We start from the raw sequence: 25,481 nt of genomic DNA, 5'->3' as shown, positions 1-25,481 counted from the left end.
AGTAGGTGTGGTGGAGAGAGCCCTGACAGGACTGTTCTGTGAGAACAACACTATCAGGGGTGTGATGAGCCCAAGGTCACCCAGCTGGTTGCATGTGAAGGAGCAAAGAATCAAACCTGGCTCGCCAGGTGAGAAGCTGCCACTGTTAACCACTACACCATGCTGGTTCTTTCCAAGGAAAATTGGAAGAGCTGTTTAATATCTATGACAGCCTTTTAATGACTGTGGCTGGTATTACACAAGAAAGAATGTGTTTTTTGCAGTATTGTATAGAGCGGCAAAATATAATGGTGACGGAGTGAATATGGGGAACAAAGAAGTGGGAATCAAAAATAAAGCCGAGAAACTTTTCTATTTACTCAACCAAAGCAGGAATTATGTTAATGGATATGAGGACAAAGGCTTGGAGGCAAAGATATTACGCTTAATAATCAGACACAGAGTTGGCATCATGTAAACACATCTGCTTGGCAGCTGGAGACTCAGAGGAGGAGGGAAAGGTATGGAGCAGAGAAATATGGCTGGATTTCTTCGTATACGTTTAATGAGCTCAGTGACAGGAACGGGCAACCAAGAAGTGAAATCTAAGGAACTACAACAGACAGCAGTTTCTCTGTGAATATATCAAATGGGTGAATTAGTACAGGGGTAGTCAACCTGTGGTCCTCCAGATGTCCATGGACTACAATTCCCATGAGCCCCTGCCAGCAGATGGGTTCATGGGGATTGTAGTCCATGGACATCTGGAGGACCACAGGTTGACTACCCCTGATTTAGTAGACAGAAAGCAACAGCTGATAGCAGTATCTTAGAGTCTTAAGACATCCAGGAGAAGAGGTACTATCAAGGACAATGGAAAAGCCAAGGAGGCTGTGAACAGACAACACATTTAGATGTGGCAATGGTTGGTCATTTGACAGAAATTATTAGCTATTTTAGCTCAAGATGGCTATTTGTCTGTAGCAGTAGAAAAGAGAGTCCAGTAGCACCTTAAATACTAAGTTTCTGGTAGAGTATAAGCTTTTGTGAGGCACTCACAGATCTGAAAATAACTGAAGGAGTGAGCAGTGACTCATGAAAGCTCACAGCCGACCACAATTATTTTTTAGTCTTTTAGGTGCTACTGGATTCTTACTCTTTTTCTATAGTTATTTTAGTGAAGGCTATTTTAGTAAAGTGCAGGAGCAGCATTATAGGAAATCGGGAGAGGGATTGAATGAGAAAAGGAAACAACAGGTTTGGGAGGTGAAGAATAGAAGGAGGATCAGATAATAGTGCCAGCAATTGCTCAAGGAATGAAAATGGGGAACAGTGGTTTCTTTGAACACTAGTAATGAAACCCGTTGTAGGAAAAAATACAATGGGCTCTAGAAGAGGTGGGGAGAGCGGGCACAATGGGCTGTAGTAAAGGTGTGGGGAGCCTTGGCTTCTGTTCTGGGCCCACAGCTCTGTGGGGTGAGATTGAACCACTCAACCCTGCAGTAGAATAGGGGAAGAACATGTAGCATCGAAGGTGGGAGGGAGAGAAAGCCCCCCACCAAAGTAACAAATCATGAGGATTAACAGCTTGGTGGGGTCTTTAAATGTTTTCCCCCAAAGACCCCTCTCAAGCTGCGGAGAGCCATAGTAAAGGGAAAGCAAGTGGACTCTTTATTCCAGATCAAATACAACATTCTCATTTGCTAAGTCAGTCACAGGATTAGAAGCTGTAGACTAGAAGATAATCAAAAACTTCACTGACTGTACTGAAAAGGGCTTTCATTAAGATGTTTCTACCACCCCCACCCCCACCCCCATTTTGAGCTGCCTAATCCATTTATTACATTAACAGCTTCTTGCTTCTTTGTACTTTCACATCGGCACAGAACAACTTCTTGATTGATCGCTGCTCAATAAGGCGTACTCCTCCTGCCTCTTTTGTTTGTCCACTACAGCAGAAATTAACTTATGTATGGAAAAGGGGGAAACAGTAATAAGTATGACCGCTGACCACTCTCCCAGCTAGCCTATCATTCCCCCCCCCCTGTCCTTTGTGCTCCCACTCTTATTTTTAATTAGATCTTGATCTTTCTTCAAGCCCACTTCCTTCACCTCTCAACTGCAGGAGATCCGGGCATGAATAATACATACTGAACAAACACAAAAATCAATCTGTTCATGAGGACCTATAGATTCACTGGTCACTGGCGAGCTGCCTTGTTGGCCTTCAACCAGCAACTTTCAGCTGACAACTAGTGTGTCTACAGTACACAGATGTGAAGCCGAAATTAAAATGAGGATTTGAAGAGAAATTGCTGGGGTAAAAAAAATACCTCAGGAAATTTACCTCATGAAAAGGGACTGGACAATAAACCCTTTACCGAGGACAGCTCTAGAAGGTTTAGAACACAAGCCTATGTTAAAGAAGGAACATTTAATTGTTCAACTTTGTCATAAGCAATTTTGCCAATGAAATATCTTACAAATAGCAAATGAGATTGATTACAAGCAAATCTGAAAGACTTTTCAAGTGATTATTGATACCTTCTCTTTAACTACATAAATCTAGATGCATGTTTTATACTCAACTCCCAAAAAGTAGAAAATCATTCTCGTTTTATCAACCTTATTAAAAATCACATTATGCTAATTTCAAACATCCTCCTTTGCACCAGCATCACAACCATTATTTCTATGACAATGAATACCTGTCTAGTTTGGCTCATGAATGGTTCAATTACATTTTGCTTGTTTATACTTGTTGCTGTGCTTTATAATGCAGTCAAAGCTGCTGAAAATAGTAGTAGTAGAAGAAGAGTTGGTTCTTATATGCCGCTTTTCTCTACCCAAAGGAGGCTCAAAGCGGCTTACAGTCACCTTCCCTTTCCTCTCCCCACAACAGACACCCTGTGAGGGAGGGGAGGCTGAGAGAGCCCTGATATTACTGCCTTCCCTTTCCTCTCCCCACAACAGACACCCTGTGAGGGAGGGGAGGCTGAGAGGGCCCTGATATTCCTGCCTTCCCTTTCCTCTCCCCACAACAGACACCCTGTGGGGTGGGTGAGGCTGAGAGAGCCCTGATATCACTGCCCGGTCAGAACAGTTTTATCAGTGCCGTGGGGAGCCCAAGGTCACCCAGCTGGCTGCATGTGGGGGAGTGCAGTAGTTAATAATGAAAACTATTTTATTGGATAGTCCACTCTTGGCAGAGCTCTTTACTTACTATACTAAAACCTGTTCCAGAACACTCCCTATACTTCAACTGAACAGTATATTAAAAAAAGACATCTTTCTACATTTTTTTCCCTCCACAAACAGGGACACTTTTTAGGCTCCATATACAGGCTCCATACATATGATGAAATACTCTAACAGAATTTTAATTTAGTTCGTTCATTTCCTGGGACTTTGATAGGGAGTTGTTGTAACTTCTCACTACATCTGTCTTTCTGCATTACATCTGCATCGTCTGCAAAATTTAGCAGCATCTGGAAGCAAACAGTTTAAAGCATCATTAAAAGCAAACCAGAATGCTTGCAGCTGAAGGAGTGACTGCACAGTCCCTGGGGGTCTCTGTTAACTGTGGCGATCAAGGGTCGCCAGTGTGCATGGTAGCAACTGTCCCATCTGGACAAGTCCTGACAAATTCTGGAGTTGCAAGGGTTTTTGCTTCCACAAAATGTCATTTACAAATCCATTCCTCACATACCACTGGAAAGGATAACAGGAGCAAGGATATAATAACTTTATCTCTATGGCTAGAATGTTCATACTAGCAAGGATAAATGCCCAGTGTCTTTTCAATGAGAGATTCCCCCCTTTTCTCAGCAAGGCAAAACATGGTCTTTCAAAGGCACACCATGAATTCATGAAGTTTTGTATCAGCCTGCCTAATCAGATATAACACTTACCTGCTACAACTCCAGCAATGTAGACAAACCCAATCCTTGCTGCCCCATGAACCATTTCAAGGGGGACTCCAACCAAAAGCTGAAGAACTACGTTAAGTCCAAGGTGTTCAATCCTGGGTAAAGGGAAATAACATTATTAAAAAGTCATTAATTTAACTTGCCAAGTGCAAACCTTTTATATGCGGAGCCAGAATAAACACCAGTTAGATTTTAGGACTGTGAGTGTGTGTGAGTGTGTGTGTGTGCGCGCAAAATTGTCAAGAGGCTATTTTAAAATGCTAAATCAAAAAAAAGTTGGCCGATTCCATATTTTAATCAGTGTTCTTGATTAAATCTTCAAGTACTTGAAGGGCTGTCACACAGAGGATGGAGTAGAGTTTTCTCTACTCTACAGGGAATAGGACAAGAACCATTTGGATGAAATTAATTCAAAAGAAATTTCAGCTAAATATCTAAAAGAAGTTTCTGACAGAGTGGTTCCTCATTGAAACAGGCTTCCTCAGGAGGTGATGAGTTCTACTTTCTTGGAAGTTTTAAAGCAGAGGCTAGATAGCCACCTCACAGAAATGCTGATTCAGTGAATTTAGGCAAATTGTTAGTGGCTGGGGAGAAGGAATCGTGTCCATGCTTGGCTCTTGTGGCTCTCTTATATGCTCAGGGAAATGCCAATCACCACTTTGAGGTCAGGAAGTAAATTTCCTCCAGCCAGACTGGCCAGAGATTCTAGTTTTTTTGGAGGGAGGGCATCATCTTGGCATGAAACTGGGGTCACTGTGGGTGGGCAGGTAGTTGTGAATTTCCCGCATCTTGCAGGGGGTTGGACTAGATGACCCTGGAGGTCCCTTCCAACTCTATGATTCTATGATTTGTTCAAATTATTCATAATTGTTCTGGAGCCAAAGGGCAGCTGTGCGTTTTGCAGATGACACTGCATCACTTGGGACCAGTTTCTGATATCTCCTTATTGGGTTAATGGGCAATATAATGGCAAGAGAGATTCAGTGTATGTAAGAACAAAAGGTTAAGCATGGTTGCAGAGTAAACCTAACAACATGAAGATGTCAAAAAGCTTTGAGCTTCCTTCGGGTAGAGAAAATGCTACTAGGGTTCCAGTTCATATATTCACGGGTTTATCCCAAACAAAACATTTATTACAAACCAAACCATGTTCTCGAAGGACACAGGACAATCATGGAAGCTTATTATAAGGAAGTTTTAAGAAAACTGAAAACTGTACTGGTGGGTAAAAGATAAGTTGCACCAAGGGATTTTTTTCCACCATGACAAACCTTACCCCATCCATCCTACAGCCCTGATCTTGCCCCTTCAGACTGTTTTGACGTGGTGTAAATAGAAGAGTGCAGAATCCTTTGGGGAAAGGTCAGAGAGATGGAAACACCACCTTCAGAATGTTATAGATCTAGATGGAGGGTATGTTGGGAGACGACAGCTTCACATTTTGATAGTTTCTGTTTAATAAAGGTTTTTGTGACTTTGAAACAATACTTTTTCACTTACCCTCATATGTACGCTGATAGGATTTAAATTCCTGGCAACCCAGGAAACAAACTAAGTATGCGGCATTAGTGGGAAAGGTAAACACAGTACTGGGAATGATTGGGGTTTTTATGGGGATTTTATGGTGTTTTAACTATTTATGTTGTAAACCGCCCTGAGAACTATTGGAGAAGGGCGGTCTAAAAATTAAATAATAATAGTAATAATAATAATTATGGAAAGAACTGGAAACAAAACTGCTGGTATCATAATATTTTTGTCTAATTCTGTTATGTAGCCACATTTGGACTACTGTGTACTGTTCTGGCTGTCTCGCCTCTTAATAGATGCCAACAAGGCTAGGATAGAAAGAGTAAATTAAATGATCTATTGGAACTGTTTACCTACAAGGAAAAGCTGAAAGTGTATGGGTTATTAAAGTGTAAGCATGTGTATCCTGCAACTACAGAAATAAACATTCCCAAGCTCAGAAACAGCTGTCAGGGAGAGGGGAGAATGCCAGGGAATTTGGTAACCCTTCTGTGGTCCTCAAAAGGACTTTTGCCGGATCCAATCCTATGAATATAATTGAGATAGCAGATAGAAAGTGATTTCCTTCCTTCTCTAATGTTAGATCTCATGGGCATCCTGTAAAACTGGCTGACAAGAGGCTAAGAATGGACAAGCCATCGTTAACTTATAGGATTCACTGCTACAAGATACAGTGAAGGCCACTAACTTCATGTTAGACAAATTCATAGATGATAGAGCACTCAGTGGTTCTTATTATGACAGCTAATGCAACCTCCATGTGCACAACTTTATCTAAGACAATGTGGTTATGCTACAAGATCCAAGTTCAAATCCCATCCTTATCCATTGATATATTTCTGAAACAGCCTAGGGGATGGGACGTGTCTGGCTGTCCAAGTTGGAATAGGGCCAATCAGTGTGCAGCCAGCTTTGCCCTGATTGGCCCTGCCCTGCGGCTCCTGCCCTCTGTCCCTGGACTCCAGCCTCTTTGCTCTCAGACGCCTCAGTGCCTGAAGCCAGCAGCAGGTGAGAGGGCCCTGGGCAAAAGGTCATGGTAGAAGGCTTGCTAACGAGGGCCTTTTGGCCTGCTAGGCTGGGCCTGCTGACAAGGGCCTCTTGGCCTGCTGACTGCCTGCTAAGGAGCTTTGTCCTGGCCCTGCTAACGAGCTGCCCAGGCCCCGCCCGCCCCACTTGATTTGGCTGCAAGCTGCGGCCCACAGCCACCTTAAGCTGCCTGGCCAGGGGCCAGGGGAGGGGACCTTTGCAGGGCCCGTTCTTAGGAATGGCCTTTGAAGCTAGTCCTGAGATAAAACGTATTCTGTGGATCTAGTCTAGTCATTTCCTCTCACCACAACCTACCTCACAGGGCTGTTGTAAGGGTAAAATAGGGAAGGGGATTTTAGTTTGAACTAGCTGAGCATTAGGGGAAGGAGGTAGGCTATTTTAGGATACAGTCCGTATTAGGATCTTCAAAGAAGAAACAGCTAAAGACATTTCTACTGTTGCAAGAAAGGAGAGAAAGGCATTCTAGCTAGCCATCTTAAGTCAAGGATGGAGAAGGTCAGAGAAAGAGCCAGAAGGAAACCCTTAATATAAGGTGACCACTGTTAAGTGTAAGATTTATTGAGCCAAATGTTTTTTCCCCTGCCTCTCAGATCCTCCCATGTGTGTTTCCACTTTATCTCGTCACAGGGAATCAGCATGGATTTGTCAGACCAACTTCATTTCCTTCTTTGATTGAATGAGAAGCTTGTTGGATCGTGGGAATGCCATCAACGCTGTTTATCTGGATTTGAGTAAAGTTTTTGACAGGCTTCCTCATGATGTTTTGATGGGTAAACTGGAGGGCTGCGGACTGGACCCTAGGACGATTAGGTGGCCAGGGAACTGGCTGGAGAACCACGTCCAAAGAATAGTTGTCAATGGCAATTCATCTGATTGTAGAGAGGTATCCAGTGGGCTTCGTTTTGGGTTCGGTGCTTTTCAACATTTTTATAAATTATCTGGATAAGGGGATGGAGGAGCTACTCATTAAATTTGCAGATGACGCCAAATTGGAAGGAGTAGCCAACACCTCAGAAGAATTGGGTTCAATGAGATCTGAACACACTGGCAGATGTAAATAAGATGCAATTTAACAAGGATAAGTGCAGAGTTCTATATCTGGGGGTCACACTTCTGGGTAGCAGTGTGTACAAACAAGATCTTGAGGTATGGTGGACTGCGAGCTAAATATGAACCATCAGTGTGAAACAGAGGCAAAGAGCACTATGCTTCGCCAATACTACCCAACTGGTGATCCTTGGCCCCAAGGAGATACATCTGGCCTCAACCAGGACCAGGGCATTTTCCATCCTGGCCCCTACCTGGTGGAATGAGTTCCCTGAACACATCTGGGCCCTGTTGGAGCTGGCACAGTTCTGCAGGGTCTGCAAGACGGAGTTCTTCCACCAGGCTTTTGGTTGGGGTTGATGAAATATGAAGCGCCTAGTTTCTAACGGCCCCACCTTCCCACTTACTGCTATTCATCACCAATTGTGGGAGATCCAGACCACTGTCTGACTTGATCCAGATGGCGGGAGCTATAAACATCAGGCTGCTAATGGTGGACATTTTTAATACTTCAGTGGTTTACCTGGAAGTCGTTTTACTGCAATTTTTAACTGTTTTAATTTAAATTTTTACTTGGTATATAATATTACGTTGTACACCACCCAAAACCAGCCAATAGGATAGGTAGCATAGAAATCCAAAAAGTAAGTAAGTAAGTAAACAAATAAACAAAGAAATAAACAAAGAAATAAATAAAAGGGGCTAATCCAGTCTTGGGGTGTATCAACAGAGGTATAACATTCAGATCACAAAATGTCACCGTCTGCTATATATCACATTGATTAGGCCACATCTGGAGTACTGTGTGCAGTTCTGGAGGCTTCAATTTGATAGGGTTGTGGACAGAATACAGCAGGTACAAAGGATAGCAATAAAGATTACCAGAGGCCTTGAGACCAAGCCCTATGAGAAAAGCTGAGGGACCTGGGAATGTTCAGATTGGAGAAGAGGAGAGGAGGGGCGGGTTATGGTTTCCCTCTGTAAGTATATGAAAGGCTGTCAGAGGAGAGCAGAGAGATACTCCTGTTGGCAGCAGAGGACAGGACTTGCAATAATGGGTTTAACTTATAGGCAGGAAGATCTCAGCTGGATATTGGGGTGGGGGAGAAAAATAATTACACTAATAATGGAATTGGCTGCCTAGGGAGGTGGTGAGCTCCCCCTCACTGGTAGTCTTTAAGCAGCAGCCAGATGAACACTTGTCAGGGATGCTTGAAGCTGATCCTGCATTAAGCAAGGGGCTGGACTAGATGACCTGTATGGCCCCTTCCAACTCTAGGAATCTATGATTCTCTATACTTACCCCCTAAACTTCATTATTAGAAGTAACTACAGATTAATAAGTGTTGACTAACTCTATTGGAGTCAAAAGGTTTTTAAAATCACTGACGGTCTTCGCATTAACGGAGACAAATGTGTAAGGACTCAAGTTTGCTTACAATTAAAGTGAAGTGTTTAAAAGCAGTTTGGGAAAAAAAGTTAAAACGCCTGTTCTTTCTTACAGAGAGCGAAACAGGGCTAGATACAGGCTGGTATCGTTGGAGGAGTCATGGGAAGGCACCTGACATTTTCTAACAATGAATGTAGCTCTCTTTTAAATGTCTCTTGTAAAACAATGATTTATGAGACCCTCACAGGCTTCATTCCCTCCATGGGTTGGAGGCAGCTCTGCTCTTTAAAAACAACTCAAGGAGATTTCCATTCAGTCCAACTTCGGCCGGGGCCAAGAGTTTCAGAGTCCCATAGCCAATAAGCACCCATAAAACATAATTAGCTTTCAAATGCTTTGAATGTGTCATTCTTTAGATGACAGTATAATGGATTTATCAGAGCTTCAGCCTTCCCTGCAACCAAACAAATGGGCCCGGGATTGAAAGCAAAGCATTAGTTATGGAAGCCATTCAAGTGGGTGTCCCAACCCCCAGTTAATTCACGTCAGCTCTGCTTTAGAGTGGAAGGCTAAAATTTACAGCTCTGAGCCCTTACAGAGCCTTTCTCCATGAGGACTGGGACACAAAAGCACATTTTGGGGTCAGCTCTCGGGAAGCACAGGCAGCCACCCTTAACAACCGGCTTCTCCTGCAATACCTTCTGGCTGTCGCTTTTGCCCATGAAAAAAAAAAACAACAACAGCAGATGAGCACAGTAAATTAAAAGCTCCAGATTAACATTTTAAAGTCACTGCAGGAAGTGTGACAACCATAGACTCCACCACCTTTGTCCTAGAGCTTGCCCTTTTGGGAGGGGAAGTCGAGTGAAAGAAATAATGGTCTCACGACTTAAAGGGAGGGAGGAATATTTTTCCCCCCCTAAGACTTATTTTATTCTCCAGGCGTGAAAGTAACCTAATGTGGGGGTAAAAGTGGGGTATAAATGACAGTTTAGTTATCTAACTGCGCTACCTATTCCATCACTAAGAAATAGAGCAGGGATTGCTTCTTGCATAGGGAATGCTTGTGTGTCTCTGTGTGTGGCTTTGATGGGTTTGCACATCTAAAAGATTTAGAATCCACTACAGAAAGCAATAAAGCTACACTGGCTAATATTTACAGATGTGAGGCACTGGATACTGTGTCTTCCCCACAGCTCCCCTTGGAAAACAGCCAAGGGTGTGAAAGAAACGTGATAATTAGAAGGCTCAGCACATTTTTCAAACAACATGACAGACTAATGGCAACAAGATACTTGTCAAGGCAAAGGTTAGAGTTTTTTTGTGGGTAAGGAAGTCATAGTGAACGCCACTGAAGCACTTGTCTCTTGTGTGTGTTTTGGCATCCATACAGGCGGGGGGGGGGGGGACTCCAAAAACTTTTCATTCTAACACATTCCACAGTACTGAAATAACATTTATGAAGATTTGGGAGGCTTGCATTTCTTTTCCCTTTATCCTATATACGATGTGAACTTTTGTCCGCATCGTGCTCCCCTTAACATGATCATTTGTCATGGAATGATGACTTCAAGGGTGTTGACTATTCTAAAGGAAAACTGTCACTGCTAAGTGAACCAGATTATTGCTTCATTAAGAATCTTTTTGGAGACATCCCATCTAAAATATCTGCTGAAGGCAATGGCAGCTTAGGAACTAGCTATGAGGCCGGGAGATGTGTGAATGCATCTCCTAGTGTTTTTAAAGTTGGGGGAAAGCATCTGGAGTGAGACTGGGGTATGTGGTAGGGAGGGTTCAACCCTTCCTCTCTGCATCATTCTCCAAGTGTTATCAGACTCACAGCAGACAATAATGGTTTCAAAAACAGGGGGAAGGGGGATATCCCACCTTATATTGAAGAAGAAGAAAAAGTGTTGGTTCTTATATGCTGCTTTTCTCTACCCAAAGGAGACTCAACATGGCTGACAATCTCCTTCTGTTTCCTCTCCCCACAACAGACACCCTGTGAGGGAGGGGAGGCTGAGAGAGCCCCGATATTACTGCTCGGTCAGAACAGCTTTATCAGTGCTGTGGGGAGCCCAAGGTCACCCAGCTGGCTGCATGTGGGGGAGCATAGAATCAAACCCAGTTCACCAGATTAGAAGTCCACACTCCTAACCACTACACCAAGCTGGCTCTCCTACTGGAGGAAGTTCTTCTCATTCACTTTAAATGGCTCTTCTATCGTTGGAAGAGCCACTTAAATTGGAAGAAGTTTCCTTGGACTGTAGGAAGGCTTTAGCCTTTGCTTAGTGGAGTGGCAGGATACAGGCCAGTGTGTTGGTGGAGGGAGACTGGTTAAGTATTGCTCCAGGACAAACCGAGATCCCCTGCATCTACTAACAGTACTTTAAAAAAAAACATGGGCGATATGTTCATAAGTTTATACTGTCATGGCTAGTTTTGTTCATAAAGGATCATCTGATTCACACAATGCCCCCTCTCCCAGCCATTGTCATTCAAAAAAATCCCCTCCCCCCAAATTGAGTATTTTCTTCAGCACTCACCCTGCATGCATGAATATGTAGGTGAGGTACCTCCAGGCTTGAGCACGCAGCTGAGGATGATATAACAATGAGTTCTTCAAATATAAGGGGTGGGTGACTTGCAGCACAAACCTATCTAGTACCACACCGTTGTAAAGAAAGAAGGCAACCTAGAAAAGCAGGAAGAACCAGATGTCCATAATCCGTTCATGTGAATAAGCACCCTCAACTGTTAGCCATGACTAACCGTGTAATCCTGTAATCCTGTCTATGCCCCCTGGTGTCAACAAGATTTACCCGAGGATTGCAAGAGCTCTCAGTTCTGTTCCATTGCTTTCAATTTGGTGACTGACATGCTAGACCTGGGGTGGGCAAGCTGTGGCCCAGCTGGCAGGGGCTCATGGGAATTGTAGTTCATGGACATCTGGAGAGCCATAGCTTGGCCACCGCTGTGCTAGACCTTGCCCACGGTATGTATATATGTGTGACTCCGGCATTGTTTATAGTTGAAATGGGTTTACAATGCAAATGCAACACTAGCTAAAAGAAATGCAATTTTAAAATGGCTCTCGTCTTTTCAACGTGTTCTATAAATGTCATGATAAAGAATTTTAATAATAAATTAATTTAATACTAAATTTAAAAAATAATCCCTACATAATTAGCCATCAGGAATAGCATTGAAACATGGGATACAGAGTGGTCAAAGGGACTTTTTCAGTGTCCTGTATGGAAACACCCACCATCTCAAGATTCTAACCCCGCCTACAGCAATGTATAACATAACATACAGCTACTAAAACAATACTGTAGTGAACAAAAATATTTGTAATGACACAAAAAAAGTGTCATAAAAACTGGCTGGGTTCATAGAGGGCCCAGTCATTCATGCATATGCTGTGCTCCATCCATTTAGACTTTAACAATTAATAGCCAAAACTTGCAATTGGATTAGGAAACACACGGCAGTGGCCAGTATAAATATAGGTTTAGTATGGTGCCTAAAAGCAGAATTCAATGTGAGTTGGTTTCCAGAACGTCTCAGAGGGACAGATTCATGGAGGAGATGAATAGCAGCAGACAGTTTTTTGCAATCAAAGGAAGACAACAGGAACTGAGGGTGACCCTCTGGCGGAATGTGGTCCCTGTGAAAACAGGCGAACACACCTACTGAAGAGCCAGCGTGATGCAGTAATGATGAGCAGCATCCTCTAATATGGAGAACCAGGTTTGCTTCCCCGCTCCTCCACATGCAGCCAGCTGGGTGACCTCAAGCTAGTCACAGTTCTCTTAGGGCTGTTCTCCCAGAGCAGTTCTGTTAGAGTTCTCTCAACCCCACCTACCTCACAGGGTGTCTGTTGTGAGGGGAGAAAAGGAAAGGTGTTTTTGGAAGCCGCTTTGGGACTTCTTTGGGTCATGAAAAGCGGAGTATTAAAACCCAGCTCTTCTCCTCCGAATCACTTTAGGCTTGCAGGTGCTCACCTCTACAATGGTGATGGCAATCATGAACCAAGGAGGAGGGCAGCAGGTGTAGCTGTCATAGTACCACTTCCGATCTATCTCGCGGGGCAACGTTTCATACGCAACGTGCCGAATCAACCGCTGGGAAAAGCTCAGTCCCTTCTCCTCCAGCAGCGCCTTGCTGCACAGCCGTCGGTTCCCCTGCAAAATGGCTTGGCGGAAGCTATTGGATCTTTTGTTGCTCATCTGCGGGAAAAGAGGGAATACAAAGAAAGGGAAAATGAAAATGCTGAAGCCAAGCAAAGGCCTACTGGTTAAACCAAAGGAGTTTGGCTGAGCTCAAAGAGAAGTACACGCAAAGGAGGTCAAGCAAGAGCATTTTAGCAGCTCCATGCAATTACCTTTGTATTGAACATATGTCTGGCATTATCTCCTGACCCAACCCACCAAATCCGGCTCCTAATCTACCGACAATTTCCGTAAATCAAACGTCCCATATTTATAACTATGGTTTGTGCTCTTTCTTAAATTGTATGGAGGGCAGCCAAATCGTGTCTTTAAATATTTCCAGATTTCAAAAATCCCGTTCGCCCTTAAGAAAAGTTCAATTCCATATACAACAACAAAATGTGATTTATTAATTGGAGATGGGGATATAAAAGGACAGATGGGCTTATTCTTTATTGTTAATTTTAGACAACTCGGTGATTTTATGTGAGCTGGAAGAGAGATCTCTGATGTGCTGCAGCTGATAAAGTTTGTAATTGATATGATGTTCAGCCTTTGGCATCCATAAATCTGAAGAACTTTTTTGAAGTACAGTTTCTCTGCTACTCAACTGTTACGAAACACACACACAGACACACACACACACGCACACACACACACACATATAATTTAATGCAAGACGAATGTTAGAGATGTTAGTCTAATGATGCTCCCTTTTATCATTTTTGGACATGCTTTTCTATATAAAATTACTGGAAAGGAATTCTTGATTTGAGTAATAACTGGTTAGACCATTTCTTATGAGGCAAAGAGTGTTTTATTATATTATTTGACAGAGAAAAATAATGATCTTGAAAAGCAATGAACATGAATAGGCGCAAAGAAGTGCATTGTTTCGTACTGGGGGGGGTTGAATCTGAGAGGCTATTAATATCTGACTGGTTTAAAAGACTGTGGACAATTGCACGTGTCATATTTTAAACATGATGTATCTACAATAGCCCAGGACAATAATGAAGTAAATCAGTGGCTCTGAACTGCTGCCTTGTGGCCATCCTATATGGCCTTGATCAGCGGTAGTTAAACTGCGGCCTTCCAGATGTCCATGGACTACAATCCCCATGAGCCCCTGCCAGCAACTGCTGACAGGGGCTCATGGGGATTGTAGTCCATGGACAACTGGAGGGCCGCAGCTTGAATACCCCTGGCCTTGATGAACCACAGAAGATGGGACATCTAAAAACTGACCTAGAACCTGGAAGGAGGAAGAACATGAGAAGGGGCAGGATCTCAGTGGGGTATAATTCCATAGAGTTCACCCTCCAAAGCAGCTATGTCCTCCAGAGAAAACTGATGTTTGTTGCCAGGAGATGAGTTCTAATCCCAGGGGGTCACCAAGTCCCACCTGCAGGCTGGCAGTCCTTCAGGTTGCTTGGCCACTGACTGACCACCGCAAGGCTTTAGGGATCTATGGCGGCTGGGACATCTATAGTTTAATGGTTGTTTTTATGCTCCGAGTGATTAAATGGAACCGCCTCCTACTAGCAGTCTACTAGTAGTTGGTGCGTAACCAGTTGCCTGACACTTTGATAGTCCACCTGGGAGAAAATGACTTCCCCACAGCAGGTGAAAGAGGATACGGTAGCCAGGGTGTGACTATGCGTGGGTGTTAGCATTGGATAGTCTTGTATGCGCCAGAGGACAGTGTGGCAAAATGCCAGGCGCCCATTCAACATTAACGAAACTCAACAGAAAGCAGCAGAGTGGGCCATGGTCTTGTTTTGCCAAGTGCCTCAATATTTGTACATGCCAACATAATTATGCACAATAGAAGATGCCCCAAGTACACACACACATAACGTGCAATTGGGAAAACCCACTTTCAGCACCTTTGATGCAACGTTTCAACTTTCGAGTGACATCTGCTTGTTGAAAGCTGCCAGAGGGCCTTGTTCAGCACAAGAGAGAGGGAGAGAGAGAGAGCAGCTTTTTTAGCATCCCTGGAGGTTTGTTAGATCATCTTCCTTTCTTTGGCTTAGAGCCTCTGGATTTCAAAGCCTGAACCTCCTGCTTTCAAACATACAAAGGCTGATGAGTAATTGCTCCAAGCAGAGCCAAGATGCTTACTGTTGCTGGAAGGAACTCCAAGATGCCAGTGACCACCAAGGAGTAACTTCTGAGTTACCCTGCACGTTTTTATGGGACTTTGGGAAGCTGTGGTTGTTTCAGTAGTCTTCCCCACACCTTGTGATTCATGGATGACTATGGTGATGGCTCATAGCTAAAATGCAATCTCTGAGTCCATCTTTGAATAGATGCTGTAGTCCAGGGGTAGTCAACCTGTGGTCCTCCAGATGTCCATGGACTACAATTCCCATGAGCCCCTGCCAACATTTGATGGCAGGGGCTCATGGGAATTGTAGTCCATGGACATCTGGAGGACCACAGGTTGACTACCCCCGCTGTAGTCAAATATTGAGGAACTGCTGTCTCACCAGCGTCTGCTTTCTGAGCTGACCAGCTATGTCTGATGAGGCTCTGGTTTGACACAATTATTATGCTCTAACAACTTTGGAAGTTTCAGAACATTATTATTTTCCAATGTCTGTTATTTTCAAGGCACAACACTTGCATTTTTTTTAATGTAGCTGTACAAAAAGCAGAAATTCAGTGAGTGAAACTTTTCTCACCACTGCATGCTGGGAAGTTTCACCATCTGGCTTCCTGATTATCATGCAGCTGCTAAAAGACCAAGAGCCTCATGTTTTGTTTAGCTTTTAAATTCCTGGCAACTCTAAGGAACAATGTTTTGGTCTGAACCCTCAAGTCAATCCTTATGTTTTAGGGCAACCAACTAGAAATGCTGAAAATGCAGGTCTCACCTCTGCAGGAATGCTCCTATGTCGACAACAGACAACACAGCCTGTGTCATTTATTTATTTAACTTTATTTGAGCCACCCTTTTATCTCCAATGGGGACCCAAAGGGACTCACATTATTTTCCTCTTCTCCATTTTAACCTTACAACATCCCTATGAAGAAGGGCTGGTTGAGAGTGCATGGCTGGGTCATGGTCACCCAAGGTTTGCTAACTTTGCAGACTTTCATAGCAGAGTGGGATTTCAGGTCTGAGTTTTTCAGATTCTAGTTGGACTCCCTAATTTATACCTAAGTTGCCTTGCTAAATCACCCATTATTACAGACCAGATCCTAATTTGAGCCATATTACCATTCTCTTCCTGCCTCGGACTCAGATCTGCCTAAAAGACAGCTTGGTGTAATAGTTAGGAGCGCATACTTCTAATCTGGCGAGCCGGGTCTGATTCCCTGCTCCCCCACATGCAGCCAGCTGGGTGACCTTAGGCTCACCACGGCTCTGATAAAACTGTTCTGACCGAGCAGTAATATCAGGGCTCTCTCAGTCTCACCTACCTCACAGGGTGCCTCTCCCGAGGAAGGGAAAGGTGATTGTAAGCTGCTTTGAGACTCCTTCGGGTAGAGAAAAGTGGCATATAAGAACCAACTCTTCTTTTTCTGAAACTGGATAAACCCAACAGGAAGCGAGGCCTCACTTCAAGAAGGACGTAGATAAAATTGAAAGGGTACAGAGGAGAGCGACGAGGATGATCTGGGGCCAAGGGACCAAGCCCTATGAAGATAGGTTGAGGGACTTGGGAATGTTCAGCCTGGAGAAAAGAAGGTTGAGAGGGGACATGATAGCCCTCTTTAAGTATTTGAAAGGTTGTCACTTGGAGGAGGGCAGGATGCTGTTTCCGTTGTCTGCAGAGGAGAGGACACGCAGTAATGGGTTTAAACTACAAGTACAATGATATAGGCTAGATATCAGGAAAATATTTTTCACAGTCAGAGTAGTTCAGCAGTGGAGTAGGCTGCCTCTATGATTCTATGGGACTGAAGGAGGTCCCCAGATCCAGGAATAACACAGTCATTGGCCTGTTTAGAACGCATCACTCTAGGACAGTAGGCCAACCAAAAGGCATCTTAAAAGTATGATTGTGGCTTGGACTGGGAACACTACGGGTCGGTCGACCCAACGAGACAAAAGGAATGTGATGTGTCTGAATGGCTACAGATATAACAGAATGAATAATGTAACAAAAACACACTGGTTAGTCAAACGTTAAGGGCTGAGTCAAAGCCTTCACTTTGCAAATCAAGGCTGAAACACCTCACTTTAGTGGAACTGAGTGGCAGAGTTGCTTTGCTCTCTGTACAGCCCCAGAATAAGGAGCAAACTATGAAACTGTAAAAAATGCCGTCGTACGTGCACCAGAACACTAATGTGACTTTATTATAATATACTCAGGATGGAACAAGAGTTGTGTTTTGCAGTTATGCCACATCTCTTCCTTTCCATGAGGATTTCTAATCTAATAACATAAAAAAGGAACAGCTCCTTGAAGCAGAACAGGTGGAAAACGTACACAGGGCAGGCCAAAGGCTCACTGGACCTACACGTTTACGAGCACACAAACGAGTACTTTTAAAGGGCCTCACCAAATGTTTGGAGGCAAACATTTTTAGTATGATTGGGGGGGGGGGCTAAGATATTCAGCAACTTCCCCAAGTTTATCCTGTATGTGTTTCCTCAAAGCATTGTTCTGAAGCAATTTTAAAGACCAAAAACCCTATTTTTTTCTTCTCGTTGACTATATGATCCTAGCCAATCAGGGATCATATCATCAGCATGAGGATGCCACGGTGTCATGTACCTGTCAGATTATATAACTTTACTGCTTTTATGGATGTTTTATTGACTGTTTCTGTTTTATATAGTAAACCGCCCTGAGGCTGTCAATGCAAGGGATAGAATAGAAACCTAATAAATAAATAATAATAATAATCAATAGATATGACTAACATTGTAACAGAGCAAAGAAAGCTCTTATTGAGATTAGAATTGCCAGCCTCCAGGTGGGGCATGGAGTTCTTCCCAGCATTACAAATGACCAATCTGATCCCAATCCTTAGTCTTCAGGTACAGTTCAGCTATTGACATTTAGAAGAATCGAGCCATTATTTTTAACCTGAAGAATGCAGACCAACAGAAGCTAGTACCTACAAAAGCAGAAATACCCCGGAGGTTAGATTTGCAAGCTGCAGATGAAACCCCTCTGTTCACAACATCTATATCTGCACTCACATCCCATTAATTTTATGAAGGGGTTCCATACAGATTGCTTCTGATCACAGCTGGGTGATAAAAAGAACACCAAGAGCTATTTCCATTGGTACTCTTCCAAAATCAATGAATGTTGGCACGAGGAGTCGGAATGAAAAGCCCTTAGGGAGCCTTCTGATGGCTCTCCAGTGAGAACAAGAGTCTTTTAACAGGTTCAGCTCCACCTGAAGAAAGGAGGTGCTCTAATTGTGGCACGACATGGACTAGGAAAAAGTTTATTTTTGGTTCAAATGATTCCATAGCGGAAGAGCCGCTGATGCCGTTCCCCCCTTAGTAATACACTAAGGCAAGCTTCAAATTTATTTATTTTTACTTGGAGTACACTTAATTGTCAGAGAAACTGTGAAACTCATATCTTTCATTACATATTATAGAGAACTCAAAACCTTTTACAGTTTTTATTAATAAACACCACTGTGTTGCATTTTTTGGGGGGGGGATTGTTTTGGACTAACATGGATAATTAAAATGTCTGTGAAACGTACACTTTTTGCTATATATGAGAATGCAGTTCCTTATTCTCTTTCATGCACATGTTAAGGACAGTCCTGCATTGGTTTAACTGTCAGGGCTTCCCTCAAAGTACCCTGGGAAATATCATTTGGGGAGGGTGTTGACCAAACCTGATCAGCTGAGGTTTCTAGGCCATAAGATGGCAATGGGGAAGTGAACTAGCAGAGGGGCTGTAAAAAATGTGCAACACAGCTGTAGAAGAAGAGTTGGTTCTTATATGCTGCTTTTCTCTCCCAGAAGGAGCCTCAAAGCAGCTTACAGTCGCCTTCCCCTTCCTCTCCCCACAACAGACACCCTGTGAGGTGGGTGAGGCTGAGATAGCCCTGATATCACTGCTTGGTCAGAATAGCTTTATCAGTGCCATGGCGAGCCCAAGGTCACCCAGCTGGCTGCATGTGGGGGAGTGGGGAATCAAACCCAGCTCACCAGCTTCGAAGCTACGGCTATTAACCACTACACTATACTGGCTCCTTCAATGGGAGAATGTGAACATCTGAAATTCTGGAGTGCAATTTCTTTGTATTCTGACATCCCTAATATTTGTTATATGGAGGTATTACTTAGCTCCTGAATTGTCTTGTATATTTTTAATGATTTATGTGTGTGCTTTTTTGTGCAGATGGCGCCTGGATAAATACAATAAATAAAAGTGAGTCTGTAGACGTGCCCGCCTTGCTCAGTTCTTGGTATTTTAAGATCCTACAAATGCAAAACAAAACTGCATTCAGCTGGCAGTTTTACATTCTGTTCCTTTGTGGGATCAAGTAACTAAGGGCACATACCCACGCATGCGTAAGATTTTTTTTGAGTGGAAGGCGATCAGAAAGCCTCATTCAGTACATGCTCATACTTCTCCTACTCAAATGTGTCTGGAAATTCTCCCGTTATTATTTCTCTTTAACACTTTTTTGTCAGTAGACCTGCAGGCCAGTGTGGTACAGCAGCCAGAAGGAATGCAGATGAAATCCGTAGTCTGCCAAGAAGCAGTCTGGGGAATCTGGAAGCATTGCTTTAGGATGCTTTGGGCTGATCCTGCATTGAGCAGGGGGTTGGACTAGATGGCTTGTATGGCCCCTTCCAACTCTATGATTCTATGATTCTATCTGGGACCATTCATTGTCTCTCAACTGCACAGAACTTCATAAGGATAAAAGGGAGATAGGGAACGGAGTCAGGGATTCCTAATGTGGTACCTGCTGATGGGTTTCCTGATGCTCAATTGCTTCTTGGACAAAGCATCTCTTCCCCAAAACCAAGAGCCTATCCTGGCTTTCTTCCATCTCTGGACAAGAACCAAGGAAGGAATCACATTTATATCTGTAAGAGATACCCAGAATGACCTGCCTACATCCTAAGAGAAAGCTTGGCCCATAATCTCTCCAGGGCAATACCCTTGACTGAGGGACAAGCCCTTCAGTCTGTACTTATGGATACATGTGAACAAAAGAGAAACAAAATGAACCAAACCTTTATTCAGCTGCTGCTAGCCAGCTCTCCCCACCCCTTCCTATCTGCCAATAATGGCACAAAATCTGGATCATACAGATGACGTAGGATGGGCTACATTTCCAGGTCAAAAAGAATCAACAGTGGAAATACTGGATTTGCTGCTGCATAATGTATGGACTAGCCAATGGGGATGTATAGACAGGCAAGATTTGTTCTCTTTGCAGACTCCAGATATCAAATTATCTTCTGTTCTCTTGACATCTACTAACTAGAAACCATACCATCACAATGAAATCAACGGGGCCGGAGGGTTATACCAGTGGTCCCCAACCCCTGGTCCAGGGACCGGTGCCGGTCCGTAGATCAATCGGTACCGGGCCGCGGCTCCTCCTTGTCCTCCTCCCCGGCTGCTGCCTCAGGGGCTTCCCTGCCACTCTGCCACCGGCTCACCTTTGGTGCTCTCCAGTGGCCGCCATGGCTGGGGCTCCCCCTCGGCGCGGCACTGCGCAGCTACTGCTGGCAGTGCCCCCCAGCGGGCAGTGGGCAGTGGGAAGTCAGGGGTGCCGGTGGGAAAGAAAGTGGAGCAGGGGCTCAGGCAACGGCAGTGACGTCCCTCGGCAAAAGACTACCCCCTCGCCAGGCCTCAGTAAAATTGTCAAACGTTGGCCGGTCCCTGTTGATAAAAAGGTTGGTGACTATTGGGTTATACAACATGGGTATTTATCTGCCAAGCATTTCCATGCTAGCTGGAAGAACAAAGCATTTTGTGTGTGCCGGTACAATGTATGTGTCCACGCACAGTTGGAAGGTATGCTCTCACAGCAATAATTTCTTAACTGGATGGACGGTCGGACGGACAGATAGACAGACAGTAATGATTTCTTAACTACATTTTCCTGTGAAGACAAGCCAGTTTAACTATGAATGACTGCTCCTAAACAATGCAAGCATAAATATCTAGTGGCGTGTGGGCACAGCCATTAATTCAGGTCCCAAACACAGGGCCAGTCTGCTTTTTCTCATGTCGTTGACCCGAGCTTTTCTTAATAACCAAGTTGCTAATGAGAAAGAACCAAATTAAAAAGACATGGAGAAAAAAAATTGCGTCTGGGTCCATTAAAGGCTTACTCGCTTTTAAAAAAGCATCATTCAGCATGCAAAGCAGAAACACGTGCCCTTGACACCCCCCCCCTCTCCTGGTCAATGATATAGTAGCCTGAACCACTTTAATGTCTGAAGACTTGTGACATAATGTGACAACTACAAAGTGCTGCATAGGTCAGATATGGGAGACCTTGGCTTAAATTGTTGCTCTGCCATGGGGAATCTTGCTTGGCCCAGTCATACTTCATAAGGTTCTTGTGAAGATAAAACAGAGGAGATGATATAAGGCATTTTGGATCCCCACTGGGGAGAAAGGCAGGTTATAAATGAAGTAAATAAATGAATGAATCTATCATAGATAAACATTCTCTTGAGCTGTCGCGCCTGAAGCCTTTTTCTCTGCCCCAGCTAGAGAGATAAATTAATCATTCCTACATGAGTTTTTATTCAAATGATTGTGACTAAAGAAAAAAAATAGTAATGCAAGGAGCAGTCCTATGAAATGCACTGTGAACAGGGGAAATATGCAGGCAACACAGGTTTAGATAAATTGGGCGAGGTGCTTGTATGCCCCCCCCATTATGGTGGCATTATTATTTATTATTAGATTTATTAGGTAATGAGACCTTGGTTCAGCTATTTCTCCATGTTTAACATAAGACCAGACCCAAACATCTCCAAAGTCCAGAGTATGATTCTTTTTGATCCTGGGCATAGGAGGTCAATCTCAACTTGCTTGCAAACATTTGGAAAAGATAGCACATGTCCTAAGAGGTTTACACAAGCATGGGAATGATTCTGATCCAGCCCATATGGTGTAATAGAAGAACTCCTGGATTTAGAGTCCCCATCCCAAACCCAAGATAGAACTGGCCAAGGAATAAAAGAGGCGGCAGCTGAGGAAAGGGAAGTCTTCCAGATATAAACTTGCGGTTAAGAATCTGGCACAGACAGTTGCTGAAAGATTCTTTGGTGGGTATCAGGAAGCAAGAGAAAAGAGCAGTTAAATTGGCTAAGATTACTAAAAAGGCGTCTTGCATGGACTGGAGATGCCACTGAATTCATCTTCCATGGCCCAAGAGACCTGAGCAGAGTCTGCACTGACTTTGTTTATTCCATTGTCAATCCTGTTGAATTCAGACTGATTTGAACTCGGGTCTTCCTCTCCACCCCCTCCCCATTGAAACAGGAAAGTGTTCTGCACGTGATTAGGGAGGCTCAGAAGAGGGGGGAGGAGGCAAATGGGGACTCTTTCTTTGTTTTCTTGAAGGGGGGGAGAGTACCCAAGAAGTCAGAGGAGGGAGGAAAAAATCCTTTCTTTTCTTGAAAGGGGGGGGGGAAAGAAGGCAGAAAAAAAAATCCAAGACCAACAGAAGTTGAAAGAACTTAGGGGCTTCTCCTTTAAGGCAAGTTTGTCACATGACCACCTGTAGCCAATCACGGGTTCTCTACCACGGAGGAGAGCCCAGATTCAAAACAATGCGATTTTTAAATATATCGAAGATTAAAAGCACTCTAAGCTATCGCACAATAAAGGTAGGGTCACTCCAGATCAATCCTTGCTGCAGAAGGAAAATTTAAATCGTCCCAAATCCAAACGGAAATCGCATTCTGTGTAGAGGGCAGGGACTGAATTGATCTGGGGTTGGAATAAAAGCTCCGTGCAGTTTATACACTGCACAAGGGTAAGAAAGCGTGGCTTAGTGACTGGCAGGAGTTGGGGACACTGTTGGGCAGTAGTGGGACATCACTGCCAAGAAAAATCCAGATGTGGTTCCAGTCTGCTTGAAGAATCACTCATAAAACTAGAGCTGTACTACCATAGTTTTGGGAAATTCCCACAGCAAGCTGACATTTCGGGTTGCCTTTGGAAGTGATGTTATGCTATCACCCGAGAGTGATTTTTTCCTCCACTGCCAGCACTTTGGGGGGCAAGCAAAAGAAATGATTTTCAAGCTCATGATAGCAAATAGCAGTTTATTCCAATGTAAAACAATTTCTCAAACTTTCATCAAAACGTTTTTTTTTCATTTTCAGTGTCTTCATCAGTGATATGTGATACTCTAAATACAAAATATATAGCATGTAAACACATATCTCCATGCTAAGTGTAAGTAAATTTGGGGGGAGCATCCATTATATGCTCTTTCCTCAACCCTGATTCACTCCTCTCTTTTTTGAAAGAGCACAGCCCACAGAGGTTACCATGTCATGTGGTATCATGTGACTTTTAATCACACAAAATCCTGCTCCCCTTGGTGCAATTTTCTAGCCATTGGCACCTTCCCCAACATGTTTTCCTTTTCTGTGCTACCAGAGGACTTTTTACAAACTTAAAAAACAAACTGGAAACTATTTTTGCATTACAGCACTATTACAGTCTATCAGTGCTTACTGACTTCTATTTCAAATTTTAGTTCCTTTAACTTTCCAGTTTTAATTTTGAGAAGCTCTTTTCACAACTGCCTGAAAAGGAATGGGGAGGAGGATGGCACGGCATGGCTAGAGTGGTACTATTTGTATGCTCATATTGCACTCTTGTGGTGCATAGTGGTAAGGCAGCAGACATGCAGTCTGAAGCTCTGCCCATGAGGCTGGGAGTTCAATCCCAGCAGCCGGCTCAAGGTTGACTCAGCCTTCCATCCTTCCGAGGTCGGTAAAATGAGTACCCAGCTTGCTGGGGGGTAAACGGTAATGACTGGGGAAGGCACTGGCAAACCACCCCGTATCGAGTCTGCCATGAAAACGCTAGAGGGCGTCACCCCAAGGGTCAGACATGACCCGGTGCTTGCACAGGGGATACCTTTACCTTTACTATTTCACTTTAGCAGATACATCAAGACCTAAACAGAAAAGGAATAGCAAGTTCCATGGCTATAAAAGTCAAAGCAAAGCTACTCTGGAGCGCATATGGAAAAGTCAGAAAAAAAGACTGAGGAAAAGTGCGGAAAATTGCCCATGTGGAAACCCCTTTGCTAATGAGCATGCAACTGTAATGAAAGCAACACATAACATCTACAGTATGCAGAAAGAGCTTGGGTCTTGTGTGTGTGTGCATGCGTGGGCGGGGTGATTTCTATCTGTTAACAGAAAAGGGAAAATGATTACACCTCCCTTGCCCCAGTCCAAGTTGTGTTCCCCCAGGTCATTGCTTTTAAGGAAAATTAAAAGACATTTGGAAATCTGAGGACAGATCCTCTTTGCATCTTGCTGAGTTGTACTCTCACTCTACAATCCTGCTGCTTAGATTTCAGAGTGAGCTAAATGAGAACACACAGCATGTTAAAAAAACGTACAAAAGAGAGGAACGGACAAGATAAATATAGCAATATATATGTAACAAAGAATTATCCATAAAAGCAGAGTGTTTTTATGATCGGCCCCAAAGCCTTTTCTTTACTGAGACTGCAGACCAAGTTATCATCCTTTCACAAATTATGTGCAACTTAGATTTCTACAGAAGCCTCCAGATGCTGTTTCCGGAGGATATAATAATATTCTTTACAATTTGCATTTTTATATAGGTGGCAATGGCAACAGAGACAGCATCTGCCGTCAAAGGTTTCTGTATTAAATTTTAGAAAATCCTGAGAAAGAGCGGTTTTTTTAACAGCTTCTGAAGGCACCCATATATTGCTACTGCACAAATACTGACACACAACCCCACCAAGAACATCTGAGGTTTTGATGTCCAACTTCTGTAGCCTTGTTGGGACCTAAGTTTGGGGGGTGGGAATCAGCTCGGGCTTAGTTTCTGATCTCAGAGGCTGTTCTCGTTCCTGGTGGAAAGCAATAAGGGCCTCTGTTCCCAAATGCTAAGCATTGATGGTGCTGAAGGCATCACATGCCCTTGAAGGTTTTATCTTGGAATAGAACCCTGGGAGGGGAGAATGTGTCCCACCTCCAGTCTGTCTGGACTTCATTTGCAGGAGAGGAAGAAATGTTCTCACAGAATTAAAATGGCCATTTTTGCTGACATCTCACTTATCAAATTTTGGCTTTTAAAGTGATTTGAAACAGCTGAGCAATCATGATGGAGGGTGAAAATTTCATTGCCAAGTTCCACTTTAATAAGC

General features: G+C 43.6%; 1 protein-coding gene across 6 annotated transcripts in view; it reads right to left on the bottom strand.

Moving 5' to 3' along the window:
* The window catches only part of RHBDL3 (rhomboid like 3), a 148,820-nt gene that overhangs the window by 18,954 nt on the left and 104,385 nt on the right, over positions 1-25,481 (bottom strand). For 5 of the 6 annotated variants that reach the window (XM_077328746.1, XM_077328747.1, XM_077328750.1 and 2 more), the window contains 3 exons: positions 12,930-13,154; positions 11,469-11,617; positions 3,891-4,003 (listed from right to left, as the gene is read on the bottom strand). In XM_077328746.1, the coding sequence (XP_077184861.1) occupies positions 3,891-4,003; positions 11,469-11,617; positions 12,930-13,154 (487 nt within the window). The remainder of the gene's footprint in view (positions 1-3,890; positions 4,004-11,468; positions 11,618-12,929; positions 13,155-25,481) is intronic. The other variant, XM_077328748.1, reaches the window with a different exon arrangement.

The sequence above is a fragment of the Paroedura picta genome, chromosome 3, assembly GCF_049243985.1.
Source record: "Paroedura picta isolate Pp20150507F chromosome 3, Ppicta_v3.0, whole genome shotgun sequence".
Lineage (NCBI taxonomy): Eukaryota > Metazoa > Chordata > Lepidosauria > Squamata > Gekkonidae > Paroedura > Paroedura picta.
Note: the sequence above shows the minus strand (reverse complement) of the source record. Positions and strands in the feature narration are given on the sequence as shown.